General features: G+C 38.5%; 1 protein-coding gene across 7 annotated transcripts; it reads right to left on the minus strand.

Annotated features, from left to right (window-relative positions):
• Nucleotides 1-2504: 2504 nt before the first annotated feature.
• Nucleotides 2505-17470, minus strand: LOC118396316 (pituitary homeobox 1-like). Of its 7 annotated transcripts, none has more exons than XM_035790436.2 (5): nucleotides 17329-17470; nucleotides 16067-16120; nucleotides 6766-6915; nucleotides 5586-5788; nucleotides 2505-4054 (listed from the first exon to the last, which is right to left on the minus strand). In XM_035790436.2, exons 2-5 carry the CDS (start codon nucleotides 16110-16112, stop codon nucleotides 3503-3505), a joined length of 951 nt encoding a protein of 316 aa, XP_035646329.1. In that variant the 5' UTR covers nucleotides 16113-16120; nucleotides 17329-17470; the 3' UTR covers nucleotides 2505-3502. The 7 variants fall into 7 exon arrangements, with proteins under 7 accessions (XP_035646329.1, XP_035646328.1, XP_035646330.1 ...); XM_035790435.2 differs by lacking the exon at nucleotides 17329-17470 and adding an exon at nucleotides 16733-17309; XM_035790437.2 differs by lacking the exon at nucleotides 17329-17470 and adding an exon at nucleotides 16397-16448.
• Between the last annotated feature and the right edge of the window lie 3003 nt (nucleotides 17471-20473).

Consider the following 20473-nt stretch of genomic DNA (forward strand, 5'->3'; position numbering starts at 1 on the left):
CTTTGCTGGCGACATGGGCAGCCGCCCAGGGTGGCACAAGACGCCCGCACAAAAACATTTGGAATGGTGACATTAGCGGATCGGTTTTCTATCGCTCATTTGCACGTAACGTCAATGATATCATATCACCGCGTGGGACTGTGGGTTAATCAACCTTGTCGGAGTGGGCTCCCTGATTCTAGTTTGTGAGCTAGGCGGGCTACTGCCTGGGAAGGTCTCCCACTCAGAAGTACGAGATGGGGAGGGGGGCGTGGGTAGGTTGACCTCAGGTTTCCCCACTGGAAGCCCGAGGTAGGGGGAGCGGGGAATCTATCAAATAGCGCACCTCTTTGTACAGTACTAATGCAATTAGTAAAATCAGTCACACTACAAAATGCTACTAAATAAACCACAATTCATTCATAATACTGTGAATATATATTTCACAGACATATTGGGTTTTTTTTCTTCTGGTTTGTGCGAAATCATTAGGAATAATGTAAAAGCAGTCTGCACACCACCAAGGTGAATTGGTTTAGTCTTGACTCTTGGTTGACAGTGTTGGGGGATGGGTAATTTATTGATGCTGGAGTGCCAAATCAACACAAATTTGGTTCTATTTGTCTTTGTTACTTCTTTTTGATATTTGTTGTTGTATATATATTTATATTTATATAGTTTTAAATGTTATGGGGGGGGGACTGAATGGGGGGTTCACCCAGGGAGCCATACAAGCTAGAACGCCACTGCGTCCGTGAGGCAGGAATATTGTTTATTTGTTCTATTTGTGCATAAAGAAATATGGAAACTAAATGGTTTACCACGACACATGGGTTAGACGCCACATTGAAGAGCAGTAAGGATGAAGGAGATGATCTGGTCCAGACCGTTTTCTTATTATGATGAGCTGGATGGAAGTCGTTGTGGAGGAATCGTAAGTATGGCTAGTTTATGATTTTGATATTATTTGGGAACATTTACTGTGTGATACGCATTGGCTATTTGGTTTGTTTGAAAACATGTAATACTTAGCCTCGTGTCGATAACGGTTCTTATTTTACTGTGTTAGTAGCTTAACGGTAAAGTCGCCTTCTATTAATTACTCTGTTTAAATGATATGGGAGTAGCCTAGTCTACAGTAACATTATTGGATGCGCTGTTGTTATTTATTTCATGGATAAATATAATTTTAAATGAAAATATACATATTTGGGTTCATTTTATATGGAAATAATTATGCGCATTTATTCACTAGAGATGTGTTTCTATCAAAACGACTTGTTGTGGATAAAAGGCTGTGTGTGCTGAATTTGTGTACACATAAATAACATTTGCGGTTAAATTCAAATGTACCGAATAAAAAATACAATTGAAATAGGTTTCCATTGCATTTTCAACTCTGGTTGTTTTATAAATAATATAAAATTAGTTTTATAGCGAATGTGCACGCTCGCCGATACATTGCGCAAATATATTATAGCACATTATGAGATTATTATGGACAAAAGAGTGAGATTATTTGTACATGACAAACACGCAACCATCTACCATCATGTCACAAAAATAAAAACCTCAATATCTATTGGAAAAGTGCCACAAGCTCATCACCGTGCACTTTCACCATCCTGTGAAATGTATCATCATTTATTTAATATGTAGCCTAATAAACTGCATGCTTTCCCGAGTCATAGTGGGAGAATCACATTACACATCATCTCCTGACTCCAAGTCTACTTTGATATGATGGTTATTATATGAATATTTCCGCATAAAGGCTTACCACCGCAATTTCTCACATAAATCCTTTCAACTACACAAAAAGGTCGATGTTAAAGGTAGGTTTATTTAGTTTTGTCAACATATGGAAAGTTTACCGACAAAATATGCTGTGACATTTTTTTATCTGACATGTCGCCTACTTTGCATGGATACCTGGTTAAAGATGACCACTAGGCAAAAACGGGTTGAATCAGCATTGTTTCCACGTCATTTCAACCAAAAAATACATGTAATGATGTACAATCAACCTGGAAAAACTGATTGGATTTTCAAAAAGCCATCAACTAAGGGAATTTCGTATTTGTTTTACCCAACCTTTAGCATAAATGCAATGACATGGTGAAATGTTTGGTTAATTTCACGTTGAATTCACGTTAGTTGACAACTCAACCAAATGTAAATCAAAAACGAGACGTTGAACTGATGTCTGTGCCCAGAGGGGATGTTATTTTCTACACAGAATATCATACAAAATGATTGCCAATACCTTTCTGATTCTGATGTCAGACACTTCAAACCACCATACTTCAGATTGAAATACTGTCAAAGGTCCTGTCAGACTGATTTGTAAAAGACTTTCATAGCCCTAATTAAAAACGTTTCATAGTCCTATCATTTGTAATTATATAAAAATAAACATGTTTTTACATGGTCAGGTTTGGGGAGCGGTGCTCTAGGGGGGTTTAAATGTGTGCAGGTGAAAATTGGTTTGAGTTGTCATCCCTGAAATAATTAATTATAGGCTGTTTACTTTGCACTCCTATCTTTTATTCCATAAACGTGGAACATATTATGTTTCGTCATGTATACCTTTTCCCTCGTTTAATATCTGAAATGCACTTCTTTCTGCTGTAGTTTATTCAAACATATTACCATAAACACATGAAGTTACTTTTCAATCACCTTTTGAATACAGTATAATGGATTTTGCTTTATCTTACATTACGATCAACTCGTACAAAAAAAACACTTTTCACCCAAATTAAAAATGCAGAAATTCTATTTTTAGCAAACAAATAAAACGAAAATACTCCAGACAGAGCATTTAAAGGTAAAGTCATGCTACAGAAACAGGACACAATTGGGTGGGCCAGTGGCACCCCCTGCATAACCGGTAAAACACATGAGCAACATAAAAGTCTGAGCTATGTACAATACAATTGTTCTTCTACAGAGTCCGGATATGTCTAGTTATATGTGTTGCACTTCTTGGTTTCTAATCCAAGTTTACCAAACTGTTTCTAATCCAAGACCAAGAGTACAGGGCCGAGGCCAGCGTTTACCAAACTCGGTACTCAGGACCCCAAGGGGGTTTTGGTTGAATATTTGAATCAGCTGTGTAGTGCTAGGGCAAAAAAAAACGTGCACTCCTTGGGGTCCCCAGGACCGAGTTTGGGAAACGCTGGCTTAGACCAATACAAGTCAGTTCTAATGGGTTTGAGCCCTCAAAGCAAGTAAGCGAACATGCATAGGAGATCCTTTGTCTGTTTCTTATGTAGGCTAATGTACAACGTTGCAATGTAACACATCTTCATCATCACTTTTAAATCCAAAAAACATGGACATTTAAATTGTTGTAGCCTACAAGTTCATTGATAAACACATAGGCTACAACCCGCATAATTCATTTGAAAAATAAATGATTGCAACTCATCCAGTTTAGTTGTCTTTCGCTCCATTCGCAGGTAGGCTAGGCTACTAGGTTTAGAGCTGTCCGCAAATTATTTTCATCACGGCTGATACGTCAGCTGTTGTATTGGCAGGCGTTAAGGCTAGACCCGGGACTTTGCAACCCGCTGTATCCAAAGGTTGGGTGCTGTTTCGATTTCAGTCTCAGGGTCGCCAGGCTAGAGTTACATGTGTCTCTGTATACGCTGTAAGGGGAACCGGGAGGCCCATACGGACAGGACGACGAGGACATGGCTGAGTTGATTGTAGCGGTGCCGATGCCGTTAAAATTGCTGATGTTGTTCAGGCCCGCAGTTGGCATCCCCGGTACAGCCGAGTGCCCCCCCATACTTCCGGCCATAGTCATAGAGGAGATGGAGTTAGGAGCTGAGAACATTGACTGGGATGTGAGTGGGCTCATTGAGTTGAAAAAAGTGAAGTTCTTTGTGGACAGATTCGCCGGGGTCAGTCCTTTGTTCGTCCAGTTGTTGTAGGTGTAGGTGGGATACATGTCGTCATAGGGCTGCATGAGGCCACTGAACTGGGGCAGGTAGCTGTTCTTGCACAGGTCCATTTGCTGGTTGCGTTCACGCTTCCTCCATTTGGCCCTGCGATTTTTGAACCACACCTTAAGATCAGAGACAAAAAGAATACATGTATTCAACGTGCGATCTATAACAGTAATATAATGTAATAATAAGAACAGTAGTTGTGTTATTATGTTATTACTTGTAACATTTATAATACAATCCATAACAGTCCACGAGAGAACATATAGCCTAGGCTATGAATTATTAAAAAACCTAGAATATATTTTTGTCACAACTTCACAAAATTGTCTCTCTAATGTTTTTATTAAAATAACACTTTGTTTGTACTTTATAATGGAAACAAATCGGGAGTCTTAGGGTATATAATTGGAAGTGGGGCTATGTATAGTCTTCCGGGGCACACGGTTGTGGGCTAAAGATCAATTGTCCACAAAGACATGAACGATGTGACACCATAAGCTTAGAGCTGCACAGTGGTGGGTTATATTTAGCTAGAAAAGCCTCTTCATCATTATGTTTTAGCTGTGGCCTATATCTCGCCGCTCTCACGTCTGCATAGGCACTATGGACCATCAAATTCATCAAAATGATTATCAATAGTTGTATTATCAATAACCGTGAAGTGTTTGCACCGCCCCTTGCAAGACCGCTGAACAAAATGTTCCAGATAAAAAGGTATTCCTCTTGGGCGTCTATTTTAAGAGTGTGTGTAATTCACTTCTGTTGCATAATATAAGGTAAATGTTATGATGTCCTCCTGCTTGGGCGTCTATTTTAAGAGTGTGTGATCCTCTTCGAAATGTTGGAAGTATTCTATAGATGTATGGATAATCATAATATATTAGCCATCAAAAATATAAATTAAAATTATATTAGGCTCTTATCGGCCTTATTGTCGACTTCTTGCCAACTGACTAGTGCATAGTTGTTTTGATATGTAGGCTTAAACGTAACTTTACACATGGGACATACGTTAATTGTAGGCCCAGGACACAACAAAACTCAAGCTTACGTTGTTTCTTGCCTATATTGTAATTAAAATAACCGATTTGTTTTGGTGGTTTGGGTTGAATTTTTCAAAAAGTGTTTTCCATAGGCCTAATGTGCAATTACTCGCAAGAACATGTGTATGTATGCATGGTAATATGATATTACTCATTGCACTACACTAAACATTTTTGCTGTAAAATGTTTCTAGAGGAACACGTTACAGTGGATGTGTAGTGAACAATAACCATTATAGCAATAATAAGGTCTATGTAAAATTAACTGTTGCCGAACTAAATATTCTAAATTAATTGGCGCAGATACTGTAAGTATATATAAAAACATAGTTAATACAATGTCATCAAAAGTCGATAGATACAGCTGTGTAGTGGAGGGAAATTATAGCGTAAGATCTACCTCATAAAGTTTGTGATCGTCGTTAATTATTGCAACGATTTCATCCAAGTGGTATTCCGGTGTTGGCTTAAAGTCAAGCAATACACCCAGAACAAGTTTAAATGGAAAGAGTTTTACTGTCATTCATTCAAGTCTTTACGGTTTCCCTTTGAATATACACACGTTTTATTAAGCACGGGCCAAAACGCATCTCGACTCACTTACCCTGACTCTGGCCTCGGTGAGGTTGGTCCACACAGCTATTTCCTCTCTCGTGCTCATGTCGGGGTAGCGGTTCCGCTGAAAGGTGGCCTCGAGCTCCTGCAGCTGCTGGCTGGTGAAATGAGTCCTCTGCCGCCTCGCTTTCTTCTTTTTTGGGTCATCGGCGTTTCCATCGTCACTTCTGTGTTCTACACTCCTCTCCTTTTCTGTGGAAAAACAAACATATACATTCTGGTTATTGTACTGTAGTTTATACTGAGTCAGACTTCTTTGATTTGTACACTACTTTGATTTTAGTCCTGCAGCAGAAAAGCATAATATACCTGGGTGATCCTAACCTTGTTTGAAGTGTCCGTAAATCACTAAAGTAAATGTCAACTTTCAAAAGTCTGTAAGGCCTACAAAGACCACCAACCAGTAGGCTATCACGGTCGTCAAAACATGAACAGATTTGCTCCGGGTTCAAAATTGATTATTTTAGACGCTCTGTGAGGAATTCATCGGGGTAAATTTAGAACGTTGCTTTTGTTGCAACGTTTGTCCAGTCTTATCTAGAGTCCATTATCTTGTCCATGCGTGTCTTTACAAGAACGCCTTCATTTCATAACTAGACGTAAGAAGGGCAATCTTTTTTTTTTTTAAGGAAAGATCAGTTTAAAACAAACTAGCCATATTGTAGCTGCTGAATGCATTGGCTAGCCCTATTCTTCGTAAGTTTACGTTTTATTATCTCTTTAGTATTAGGTTTATATATTGATATCGTACAACTGACGAGAAGGAGTTGAATATACAAGAGCTAACATTCCGCAGGAGCACAAAATATAACTTCAAACAATTATTCTAACTCCTGCATGTCAGTTATTTAAATAGGCAGAAAATATTCGATTTGATCAAACTGTAAGGTTATTGGTTATCAAAGTAGGCCTACTAAAACACGACAATTTGAAGTTATTTATTTCATTCACAGAAGGTGCTTTGTGTTTGGAATGTATTTGTTAGTGCTCAATGCTATGAACAAAGTTGTAAGTTTACGTATGAGTTTCTCTTAATATCGAATACATTACACACATACGTAGCTTTTTAGCCTTTAATGTTTAACACACAACAAAAAAATGTCTGTTGTATAGCTTTACCTAGCAATTATGAGAGTATGTAATGCAATGTCATTACATAGTTAATGTACCTGTTATTTCAGTATCTGATGACTCGCTGCTTGAGTTCTCTAAAGTTTCTCGAGTGTTGTTTGCAGTTCTCGGCAAGTGAAACGTAGAGGCCATGTCGCGCGTCGGTGGGGGTCTCACGGTCTCTGCGATTCTGTCCAAATTCATTCCACCTTGAAAATAATGATGCCGTATTAAATATATGTATTAAATCCTGTATATACGAGCTTTCTCAAACTTCAACAAGAGTGTTTAGGTTTCCATCTGCAGCCAAACACTTGCCATTGCAAGAATAAAATAAAAACAGATTTTCATGAATTTGTTCTCCAGATAAACAGACTCTTTTCCTAGCAGCAGGGACAGCCTAATGCTTTCAGATTCCGCTGGTGGGGATATGACCGGTGTGGAGGGGTTAAGGGGGCGGGGGGCTATTGGGGCGGGGATGGGGGGTATCCCAGCGGAGCGCATGAGGCCAGCGCAAGTTGCGTTGCCTTAGAAAGTTAGGAAGAAAATGGGCCCTTTATTTTGGCATGTTGAAATATGCTCCAGCACAATGGAACGGCCCTGCAGCTGAGTGCCATTAGTTAACTTAGAGCCTACACACGCACACGTAATTTATATATCGTATATGAACTGAGCTCAATAAACATTTGTATATAGGCCTGCCTTGTTATTTTTAAGGCCAAACATATATGGAAAGTATGCTACCTAATTTATAATTTAGTAGCCTATGTACATGAAACAATGACACTGCCACAAAATCTCCCGTCGCCCTAGTCTATCAGTTCATGTGTGGGGACGATTTGATGAGGTATGTTTTCAGGCCTTCTAAACATTCACCTAAAAAAAGAAGGTGAGGCAGACCTTGTGTCAAAAGAATGAAGTGGCATGTGTGTGTGTGTGTGTGTGTGTGTGTGTGTGTGTGTGTGTGTGTGTGTGTGTGTGTGTGTGTGTGTGTGTGTGTGTGTGTGTGTGTGTGTGTGTGTGTGTGTGTGTGTGTGTGTGTGTGTGTGTGTGTGTGTGTGTGTGTGTGTGTGTGTGTGTGAGATAAGTGGCGCCTGCTGGTTGGTCAAAGATGGACTGAGACTGAGATAAAAAGTCACATCACATAGTTATGAGCCCGGCCACTTGGATCCAATCTTGAAAAAGTTTTGTTTTAAAGGAGAAATGCTCTATATTATATTCTAGACCTATTGACAGTAGCATATTTTCCCGTAATTGAAGTGAAATGTCTGTCACTCATTATAGCGTTAAAATAAATGGAAAATGCTAGGAAATCAACACCATTATCAATCACTTATTATCAAACACTTGCCTACCTGGTTAAATAAAGGTTAAATAAATAAATAAAATTAAAATAAATAAAACGTAAACAATATTCAAACACAATGCAAACTCGTTTTAAGTTGATAACCATGTGGATGACAACGAAGAAGGCGCGCGCAGTGTCAAAATCCTGGATTTGCATAAACATATCTGCAACTATTATTTGATTTTGGATGATTTTATGGTCTCAATAACATGCAGTATTACAATTACATTGGCCAGGTATTTTGTTTTAGGCAGCTTCTATTGCGCACGATCTCCAAGTATTGCTGCAAGCGCAAGTGCTTCGCGTTTTAGATTATTGTAGGCATCAAAATAAATAAATCACAGCACGTTTTTGGAATTATTCTGCAGTTTTTACCTGATTAAATACAATTCCATTGGAAATGAATGTTGAAATCTAAATGTATAGGCATATTCATGAAATGTTGGTTGAAAATGAGGATGAGGCTGTCGCTGCTTCCTGTTGACGATACATTTAGATAAATAGTCCAATTTCAAAACACTGTTATCACGTGTCAGATAACTTAAAAAAAAAAAATATGAGCACCGTATAAACTGCACACGCACCAAAAATCCTGTTGCTTTCACAATTGGCAATAAATCACTCATGTCGATTAGGGGGGAAATCAGGTTTGGTCGGTCAATGTGCTGTTGAAATTCCAATTACTGGTTCTTGGACAACCTGCAGAAGACAGTTCATTTTGTAAGGGGTTTCCTCAACATAAAAAGAAACGCAACACTGTTTTGTCAATCACTCATACATTGATTATCACCTTGAAATCAATAGCGCGAGGGGGGGAGTGGGGGTTACACGTTCTGTTAAAACAAACGAACACAGCTCAAAAACCACACGCGATAGAGGAATAATGTTAACATTAGAGGTTAGAGGACAACGTGGAAAGATACCTAGCTACTTTTTGAATTGTTGCATTTTAATTCAAATGGGTCACCAACGCAGTGTGTACACGTTTATTTTTGTTAGTCACTTCCATCGATATCATCTTGAAATAAATGGAACAGGGGGCAACGTTTGGGGTGTATGCGCTGTTAAACTAACACTATTCAAATGCCACATGGAATCTGAGAATACTTTTTACATGACTGGTTAGGAGAGAATTTGTTGAAGACATGTCAGATGGAGATTCGAGGAGGCTGCCGAAACGGGACAGAAACAAAACAGTTGCTTTAACTTCATCGAACTTAATCGAATCACGACCCCTGACAAGGTTTGGCTGTTATTTAAGTGATAGTTTGACTCTCAAACCAGTATAGGCCTATTGATGTGCTGCCATCGACTGTTATAAAAAGACCTCCCCGAATGTTCTGTGCAATTTAATTTAAACATTATAACGGCGTTCAAAATCCTGCAATGGAGAGTCATGTTTAACACAGTCAACGGGCCCAAACCAAATATAGTTCATTCAAATTATTATTATTCAATTATTAATCTGCTTAAAGCAATCGATGTAATGTACTCGTCATTACTGTAAACTTGTATATTAATTAACATCACCAATCTGAAGTAAAAAGGATGTGAAATTCCACTCAAATGTATGTGGTGAAATTGCGATCGTGTGTAATGTAGTAACACAAACTGTCCTCATTGGGGAAATTGGCGTTAACATGACAAAACAAATCAGTATTATATCATTTAGAATGATAGTAAATGAAGCACGCTCACAGTTTTTACAACAATGACATCTACTTTTGACTACACGGAGAGAGTTTTAATATCCTCCTAAGCAAAGTGGAATGTGCCTTCTAGACTAGAGCTTCCCCCACCCATAGGGTCATGGCTAGAAGATTTCCAGCTTTTGTCAAATTAACGTCAAAAATTATTATTTTTTGCATTTTATGTTGCATTTTAGCAAACCTTAACCCAAACCCAAACCCCTTTCATAATCTTAACCCAATTATCCTAACCTGCTACGTTCATTATCCTAACCTGCTACGTTAATTATCCTAACCTGCTACGTTAATTATCCTAACCTGCTACGTTAATTATCCTAACCTGCTAAGTAAGTTCTCATAACCAGCTACTAAAATTCAAATCTGACGTTAATTTGGCAAAAACTGGATACCTTCTAGCCATGACTCTTCCGTTCCCCTTCCATAGTGACTGGGCAGCAGCCTGAACCTTTGACGTTCCGATTCAGTTCATGACATTTACTTTTGTCAAGAGACCCTGTCGAACTGGAAAGAATCCCTTAAGGGTCTTTCAAAAGGAAATTGTGCAACTTTTCAACAATCACTTACTTTTTCAGTGGTCCTCAGTTGGTAGAGCATGGCGCTTGTAACGCCAGGGTAGTGGGTTCGATTCCCGGGACCACCCATACGTAGAATGTATGCACACATGACTGTAAGTCGCTTTGGATAAAAGCGTCTGCTAAATGGCATATATTATTAATTTGTTCAGGTTCCACGCCATGCTTAATGCAATATTGTTTTTGCTGTAGGCTATTGAACCTCTTTGGATAACGAGTTTTCTTGAGCATTGAATGCACGCCATGCTTTCATCCGGAAGTAGGTCGACGCTCATACCTTATCAATAAAAACACGGAATCATATACATCAACCAAGTATAAGGCCTTATTGGTGCGTCCACTCTCAAAAGGCTGTGAATTGGGGTCAATTGAAGTTAAATTTCACATATTCTGGAAACAAAACATTTTTCAATGAATGTAGCTATTGCCTTTCAACTGTCAAATTGATTGAAATGTTAAAGGTAAGTAATTCAACCCTGGTATAGGGAAGAACAGAGCCAGCAACATAAAATCAAGAGGAACATCCATGTAACACAAACATCTCAGCGAATTAAGAGGTCTAAACTATTCAGAAACCAATCTCCAGCCGTTAAAAATAAGTCAAATGTGAGTTGAAGTTAAATCTAACATGTTCCAGGGCGCCTCAAACGTCTCAGTAGGGGGGCTCGCGGTGACGTGATTTGAAGAGAGGGTAGGTCGCCTAGTGGCTACAGCGTTGGACTCGTAACCGAAAGGTTGCAAGTCGAATCCCCGAGCTGACAAGGTAAAAAGTTATGCACAATCAAATGAATGTTTACCTCTGTGTGTTAGAGATGCTCATCATAAATAATTTCCAACAGAGATGTAGTCGGCATCCTTTTGGGCTTTGGCTCCTAGCCTACGTTAGAGGCAGGACTGTTAGTGTTATTTTATTGACAATCTATATCATAGGCCTAATCTGTTGATATTCTTGCATATACATTGGTGCTGAACGTTCTTATTGGCCTTCATGCGCGTATTGTTGGCTCGTCTGATAATGCATTTTCAATTGTATGGCACTTGCCACTTGCGGGAGGGATGGTTTACAAAAACCCTTTTCATCCACCAAGACAGGTTAAAGGGCAGTAGCAAGATAAACAGCAATCTTTTTTTTCGGAGGACTGAAAATAAACGCAACGATCGTCATTAATCACAAGCCAAACTAAAAAGTGTTTTTTTTTATCGTGTCCTTTATGTCATAGTCACACAAAAAAACACTGAAGGGGCTACGAAAACACTGGGGCTCGAATATAATCGGACACCGTGCGTAACTGGTAAAGGCTATGGATTTAATGACATTATTGACTTAGCGATCATCACCATCTCCGCAATCTTGAGTGGATACTTGGCTGTGTGACCCATTCCCGATAACCACCCTGACATTTGAACAAATGTTTCTTTCGAAATGGCTCCATCATCCCACTCACGAATGAATGGGTATTACTTTGTACCTTTATTGCTTCAGTCTGCTTTAGATTCATTGACGTTATATCACTCTTGCCTCGTGTTCTCTTCAATAGCCTATAGGCCATGCAAGTAAAACGTTATGTTACGTCCTCGTCAATATTTTACGTATGCTGAGTGGCGATTTTAGCATGTAAATCTTGGTGGGGCAAAAAAAAGAAAGAAAGTGGGATGCATGCCAGCAAAGCCACAACAAAACACTAAACAATACATTAATTACAATATGACGGTGACAAACGGTGCCCACAAACTGTTAGGGCCTACTTAAAGCTGTCTCAACAGCAGTCCCAACATCTTACCACTGCTATCAGTGAAACCTTGTCTGGCAGCGAAACAGTTCATCCAGCCACATTTACTGCCTTTAAAAAAACTACCTGATATGGCTGACTTGCTTAAAACACATGTGGTTTCTACTGACAATTGAGATGTACAAACTATAAGGGGACAAAAGTGGATACGAGGAAATATGTCATTTCGATTAAGACATTAATGAGCACGCTCCGACAGATGTAGTCAATATAACTATTTGTTCAGCCCTTTTGAAATGTACAACCACATAATTCAGAACATGGGCCGGGCTGTTCTTACAGTGTTCTCCCTCTACACCAAGTAGAACCATGGGATAAATAAAGGGGACATATAAGCAGACAATGAAAGCTCTTACACTATTTGATGATTACATTTCTCTAACACAGGTTATAGGCTACATGTGCACCACCAAGTCAGAACGGTAGGCGAAATTAAGAGGGGAAAATACACAAAATTAGTCACATGGGTTACTAACATCTTACTACACAACATACACTTAGTATTACTTTCTTAGCTACAGTATACATATCTCCCTGGCCTATTACATCATTTATGCAGTAGCATACAATACATTTTTGGACTCAGCTTCTTGTGCTGTGATCACATGAAGGTGGTGCGGCAGTCCTTAATGGGCAAATTCTGTCATCAAACTTTGTCATCAAAGTCTGGCATTCTCTGGATTTATGGTGCTTTCAAGACAACTGGGAATGCGGAATTAAACAAGGTCGAATCATGAGGACATCAGTGATCTTCAGGTTATAGCTTTAAAATAGAGGCCAGAGTTCCAGATTTACAATGCCAAGTTGGATGACCGTTCAAAACCTATTTTCCCAGTCAGAGCTAGTTTTTCTTTTAAGCTCCTAGTTGTCCTGAAGTCACTGAAATCAGATTTCCCAGTTCCAAGTTAACAGTTGTTTTGAGTGTGGCACAAATCATGCTTCATTGACAGCATGGCCAATGTTGAATGATTATAATTTTAAGCTTGGAAAAGAGACCCTTAATCGCAGATTTGGGACCACACAGGCACTCCTCTGAATAGCAGGCTAGTGATTGCTTTGCAATGCATGCAGTTAGCAACTAATTACTTCCAAAACACTCATTGTCGAATTTGCGATTTTCAACTTGTTGTGTAATGTTTATGTCCAATGGCCGATGAGCGCTGATATGTTTTATCTATATTATAATTTCTCTTCATTATTTATATTCATATGACAACGATTAAAAAGGATTTGCCAGTAGAATGTCGACTTGAAAGTATGATGTCAGTCTAATCATAGCTACTATCGATATAACGTGATTTGGCGTCATTTTATCTGTGGCCTTGAGCCTTCTTGGATGGGCACTTCTAATGTAACTCTATGGCAGCACCCAAGGGCCTCACATTTTCTAGCTCTACCCTTAGACTTGGCTGTGACGTAGTTTCCCCATGAGTGACAGAACACTGAGACAATCATGGCACAACTAGAGAACATTTACATACACCTTAGCCAAACATATTTAAACTCAGTATTTCACAATTCCTGACATTTAATCCTAGTAAAAATTCCCTGTCTTAGGTCAATTAGGATCACCACTTTATTTTAAGAATGTGATATGTCATAATAATAGTAGAGAAAATGATTTATTTCATCTTTTATTTCTTTTACCACATTCCCAGTGGGTCAGATGTTTACATGCACTCAATTATTATGTGGTAGCTTTGCCTTTAAATTGTTTGACTTGGGTAAAACATTTTGGGTAGCCTTCCACAAGCTTCCCACAATAAGTTGGGTGAATATAGGCCCATTCCTCCTAACAGAGCTGGTGTAACTGAGTCAGGTTTGTAGGCCTCATTGCTCGCATACGCTTTTTCAGTTCTGCCCATACATTTCCTAGGGGATTTAGGTCAGGACTTTGTGATGGCCCCTCCAATACCTTAACTTTGTTGTCCTTGAGCCATTTTGCCACAGCTTTGGAAGTGTGCTTGGGGTCATTGTTCATTTGGAAGACCCATTTGCGACCAAGCTTTAACTTCCTGACTGATGCATTGAGATGTTGCTTCAATATATCCACATAATTTTTGTGCCTCATGATGCCATCTATTTTGTGAAGTACACCAGTCCCTCCTGCAGCAAAGCACCCCCAGAACATGATTCTGCCACCCAGTGCTTCACGGTTGGGATGGTGTTCTTCGGCTTGCAAGCCTCCCCTTTTTCCTCCAAACATAACGATGGTCATTATGGCCAAACAGTTCTATTTTTGTTTCATCAGACCAGACGATGTTTCTCCAAAAAGTACAATCTTTGTCCCCATGTGCAGTTGCAAACCATAGCCTTGCTGAGCAGTCTTTCAGGTTATGTCGATATAGGACTCATTTGACTGTGGATACAGATAGTTTTGTACCTGTTTCTTCCAGCATCTTCACAAGTTCCTTTGCTGTTCTGGGATTGATTTGCACTTTTCGTACCAAAGTACGTTCATCTCTAGGAGACAGAACGTGTCTCCTTCCTGACTGGTATGACGGCTGCGTGGTCCCTTGGTGTTTATACTCGCATACTACAGATGAACATGGTACCTTCAGGTGTTTGGAAATTGCTCCTAAGGCTGAACCAGACATGTGGCGGTCTACAATTTTTTTTCTGGGGTCTTGGCTGATTTCTTTTGGTTTTCCCATGATGTCAAGCAAAGAGGCACTGAGTTTGAAGGTAGGCCTTGAAATACATCCACAGGTACACCTCCAATTGACTCAAATGATGTCAATTGGCCTATCAGAAGCTTCTAAAGCCATGCCATAATTTTCTGGTATTTTCCAAGCTGTTTAAAGGCACTGTCAACTTAGTGTATGTAAACTTCTGACCCACCGGAAATGTGATGCAGTGAATTATAAGTGAAATAATCTGGCTGTAAACAATTGTTGAAAAAATTACTTGTGTCATGCACAAAGTAGATGTCCTAACCGACTTGCCAAAACATATATATATATATAGCCCCACACTTTTAGGTAAAAACAAATTATATATATATTTATTTATTTATATATATATATTTGTTTTTACCTATATATATATAGGTAAAAACAAATAAATAAATATAAACAAATAAATAAATAAATAAATAAATATATATATATATATATATATATATTTATTTATTTGTTTAACCTAAAAATGTCGGGCTCAAAACAAGCTGCCCTAGATTACTGGTCGCCACTGCGTATGTCTATTGCTTAAATGGAATGGGAAAACATGCGAAAGCACGACAATAACTTATAGAGCTCTATGATCCATCAATGATTTCCGTCCACATTTATTTCTGCGATACTCCGTAATTAGGCAGAATAAAAGTGTATGCAAACAAATGGTTTTAACTAATCGTCTAGACCTGATTTATTTCATATATTCTTGGCAAATACCTACCAGAAATCTGTAGGCTATTCAAACCACAATAATACATTGAACGGGTATCTTCGCTAATGTTTGTGCATAAGGGCTATATTCTATCTACAAGGCCACCCTTGCCCTGGTATTTAATTAGCAGTGTAATTTACATTTACGCAATCAACTAGTTATTTTATAATTGAATGGATGTAGCCTAGTCAAACAATTGAAGTAGCCCCTTTTGCCGCAGTAAGGTAGCATACAGACAAAATATGTCTGTCATGAAACAAATCCCTCATAACGATGCATGAACTTGAAGAATGCCAGATGCAATATAACCCGAGAATATTAGCCTATGGGTATGATGAAGGCTTTTATTATGCATTCATAGGCTGTCAATGGAGCACAAAAAAAAATATTCTCAACACCATGTTCGTTTATAAGCTGTTTGTTAACTGACAATGCGTTGTGGTAGCATATATTATAGTATTTGCCCAGGCTTTATGAATGCATAATAAACCATGTTTGACCAGTAAAATGTTACAAATGTCTAAAAGAAGTAACGGCCAAGCATGCAGTAATACCTGTATTTCCGCAAGGGATTACATTCTTCGACAAAATAAATTCCATTTCGATGCCTGAAAAACAAAATAACAATGCACATTCACCATTATATTATTTATACAGGGTGGTCATTGTAACCTTCTAATCTATATCCTATTGACAAATCCACTTTAATCAGGGATTATATTGGCCTATAGCATTGGCTCCACTGAATAGCGTTTTACGCACGTTTCCTTTTGCTTAGTAGAAATGAAAATATAACGACAGAAATTCAAGCACAACTTGTGAAAAACGCTCAGTAATCGAGTCCTTTTTGGCTACACTTAGTCATCAATTGGAATAATGCTGACCTTTTAGTTTTAAAAGATTCAGAGATACCGTTGCAAAAGTTGATCTTTATCGTGATGTAAACACATAACCTCTTTTATATGCACGCACACACACACACACACACACACACACACACACACACACACACACACACACACACACACACACACACACACACACACACACACACACACACACACACACACACACACACACACACACACACACACACACACACACACACACACACACACACACACACACAGATTAGTAACATAATAGTACATTCACTCATTAATAGGTACTTTTATTACATCCTCTGATGATATGAGGTTGTATTTCTTCTGACAACTCACCTCTCATGTAATATTGTTAATTCTCAAACGTCTTCTATTCGGAGCCTATTGTCATCCATGCACTCATTCAGAAAAAACATTACTCAATTCAACATTTTATCGCAATACTCCAACACCCCACCTATATTCCCTGACAAGGTTTGTAATCTTCTCCTGCAAAAGTCAATGCATGCCCATGCGTAATACTCAAAACACAGGAGGTTGGTGGAACCTTAATTGGGGAGGACGGGCTCATGGTAATAGCTGGAGCGGAAACAGTGGACTGGTATCAAATACTTCAAACATATGGTTTCCATGTGTTTGATGCCATTCCATCTGCTCCGTTTCAGCTGTTAGTATGAGCCGTCCTTCCCTCAAAAGCCTCCACTGGCTCGAAGCCGATGTATCCTCCACTTGACATAGACTGGAGAGGCCTTGTACACTTGGACACAATAGCAACATGCAATCCGAGTCACTGTCTTACAATTTAGGGGGACCAAGTGGCACAGCGTTCTAAGGCTCTATCGATTTAACTGACTTGCCAGATTAAATAAAAAATACAAATTAATACATACCAAGGCATATATTTTCTGCACAACTCTTAATAGCCTACTCACCAGTTAATTCCCAGAAAATTAATAAACAAATCTTTACTCTGTCCCCATGCAGGTGTGAAATAGATCCACTTAAGTGCGGGCATATGCTGTGTCCAAGTATGCGCTTTGATAGCTTCTCTGCGTCGCTTTGTGTTTTTTTTCTGAAGACCTTTCTCCTGTCCCGGTGACGTCACGGCGGCGCACCTCACGACAGCAACTCGACACAGTAATGCGTATTTTGCCTACGGTGAGGAGATGTGTACAAGCAGCTGATCTCTTTGAAGGCTGAGAAAACCCTAAACAAATGTTTTTGAATATTAATATGTTTAGTGAATTCGTTTTGATTTTTTTTTGTATTTCTGGTGAAGAAGATATAGTCTATAGCCAATAGCCTTCCTCGACATGGGGAAATAGGGTTTATTTTTGTATAGGCTATCTAGCCTACTCTAGATTTTGAACGAAATTCTAACAATATATCTTATGCAAGCACTTAAAATGCATTTTGGAAAGATAATATGATGTAAAAAAACATATTTATAGTTTTAGAGCTATCTGTTTTTTTCCTATTTCGCTCTGTTCAGGTTGCTATAGTTCCATTAGAATTGCGCGTTAAATAACAATTCTCACTGAAAATGAATTATGCTTGCAGCAGATGCACATATTGCTTTTAAAGCTTAATATATCAGTTGCAACTATTTAAACAACATTTTATTACACAACATTTAGCCTCCTTTTCAAACCAGTTGTAAACGATAAGGTACATACATACTAATAAGTTACACAGCCATTAAATAGGTTTTTAATTTGATTCAACTTGTTCACAATGCAAAATGTCATAACGCATGCAGCTCATTATTTCCCTTTTAAATACATTTTTATTTTTTATGAATGAGCCACTGGTATTTGTATGCCTATGTGAATTTACCCTCAACATTGCTTTAGGTAGCCTGTATTCTCATCAGTATAGAAGAACATAAACATTTGCTCAGCATTAATGCTAGAGCGGTCTAAGGCACTGCATCTCAGGGCAAGAGGTGTTACTCAAGTCCCTGGTCCAAATCCAGGCTGCGTCACATCTGGCCGTGATTGTGAGTCCCGTGCACAATTGGCCCGGGGTACACCGTCATTGAAAATAATATTTTGTTCTTAACTGACTTGCCTAGTTAAATAAAACCTTATCAGTATATATACACATATTCACGTTCTTTATGAAATGTTTGCTATTATACATTTTCAAACTATTTAAAATAAAATATTAAATGTAGCCCAATGAAAGGTAATAATAACTAGTTTATTTATTAGGCATAAACAGCAGAAAAACATGTTTTGAATTTGAAATAAATATTAACACAGGCCTAATGAATGAATCCTTATACTGGTTGTATGCATAGGCCAATTGGACTAATCTGCCAGTATCTCCTGTTTAGATTAATAATCGAAATCAAAAGAATATCGGAAAAAAACGTTTGAGTCATTTTACTATCGAGTACATGGGTTAATAGACCTTGTTACATGTGTACCCTGGAATGGAGGCATGGCTTAGCTGGGGTGAGGAAGCCCTGTCTAAAGATTCAAACCGGAACCTTTTTGTGATGGGAGGGGTTCCGTTTTTTTACCTTTGTAATGATATATTGTAGCGTTGGCAGCCTATCAGATTGAGGCGTGGCTTCAGATAGTTATTTGTGGCCAGCCATTAGCATACATGTCATTACCGTTCATCATGTTATGTTTGTATACTGAAAAGTAAAATGTTGATTGAATATTTATGCATAGTACATGTTCTAATATAGTTATTATCTTTGCTGGTACATACGGTAATAAAGTGGTAACTCTTCCAACTTTGGTATTTGCAGACAGTAGGCTCTCCACCACTGTTAGCCGCATTGAAGCTACAAAATGGCCATCATTCAACCTTAACATGTGATGACAATACTACAGAACAGATGAACAGGAATGACATCTACTCTAAAGGGTGGCACATTTTTATTTTTTATTTTTATATAAGCCACTCCTCCACTCCAGGGTTCCTCCAAGAACCAGTTGCTACGTTAAACCATTTAAGGGATATTTTGTGATTTTGGCAATTATCTACTTCCCCAGAGTCAGATGAACTTGCGACTACCATTTTTATGTCTCCGCGTGCAGTTTGAAGGAAGTTGCTAACTAGCGTTAGTGCAACGACTGGAAGTCTATGGGTATCTGTTAGCATGAAACTAACTCTTCATACTAGACACAGATACATAAAAATGGTATCCACAAGTTCATCTGACTCTGGTGAAGTACAGTAGATGAAGGGCATCATTGCCAAAATCTCGAAGTATCCCTTTAAAGGTTCCTCCAAGAACCCCTTAATTACTTCTTCAGGCTAGGGTCTATTTTTCTCCACTTCCTGTCTGACTGGTGTGCCCAAAGTAAACTGCCTGTTGCTCAGGCTCTAAAGCCAGGATATTCATGTAATCGGTACCATTGGAAAGAAGACACTCTGAAGTCTGTAGAAATTTTTAAAATAATGTAGGAGAGTATAACACAATAGATATGGTAGGAAAAATCCAAAGACAAACCAACCGGAATGTTATTTTTTTTGAGAGCCCATGCTCTTACAATGGAAAGTATAGGGGCATATCCAAATCCAGCTCCCAGATTGCAATTCCTATGGCTTCCACTAGATGTCAAAAGTCTTTGATCAAGGGTTCATGCTTTTTTCTTCCAAAACCAGGAAGAATAATGAGTTTTAGTACTGGGACTCAGAGTTGGAAATCAGTCTGTGTGCACGATGAAGAGGAAGCGCACATGCTAAAATCGCTTTCCTATTGAACATACTTCTTTCCTTATGAAATATTATAGTTTAATTACATTTTAGGGTACCCAAGGATTATATAGAAACATATTTTGACTTGTTTTAACAAAGTTTAGCAGTAGCTTTTTGGATTCCTTTCTCTGCATGTTGAATGAGTGGATTACTCAAATCGATGGCGTCAACAACTTTTTGGGATATAAAGAATAATTTTATCTAACAATTCAACACTACATGCTGTTGCTGGGACCCTTTGGATTGCAAATCAGAGGAAGATTTCAAAAAGTAAGTGAACATTTAATTGCTATTTGTGAATTTATGAAACCTGTGCTGGTTGAAAAATATTTTGATGTGGGGCGCTGTCCTCAAACA

This window comes from Oncorhynchus keta, chromosome 17 (assembly GCF_023373465.1).
Source record: "Oncorhynchus keta strain PuntledgeMale-10-30-2019 chromosome 17, Oket_V2, whole genome shotgun sequence".
NCBI classification, from domain to species: Eukaryota; Metazoa; Chordata; class Actinopteri; order Salmoniformes; family Salmonidae; genus Oncorhynchus; species Oncorhynchus keta.

Excerpts from the sequence above, each read along its gene's own strand:
- LOC118396316 (XM_035790435.2), bottom strand. Across the intron at positions 6,916-16,066 it reads AATCCCTTGCGGAAATACAG|GTGGAATGAATTTGGACAGA; the intron begins GTATTACTGCAT and ends ATTATTTTCAAG. Across the intron at positions 5,789-6,765 it reads ATCAGATACTGAAATAACAG|AAAAGGAGAGGAGTGTAGAA; the intron begins GTACATTAACTA and ends GTTTTTCCACAG.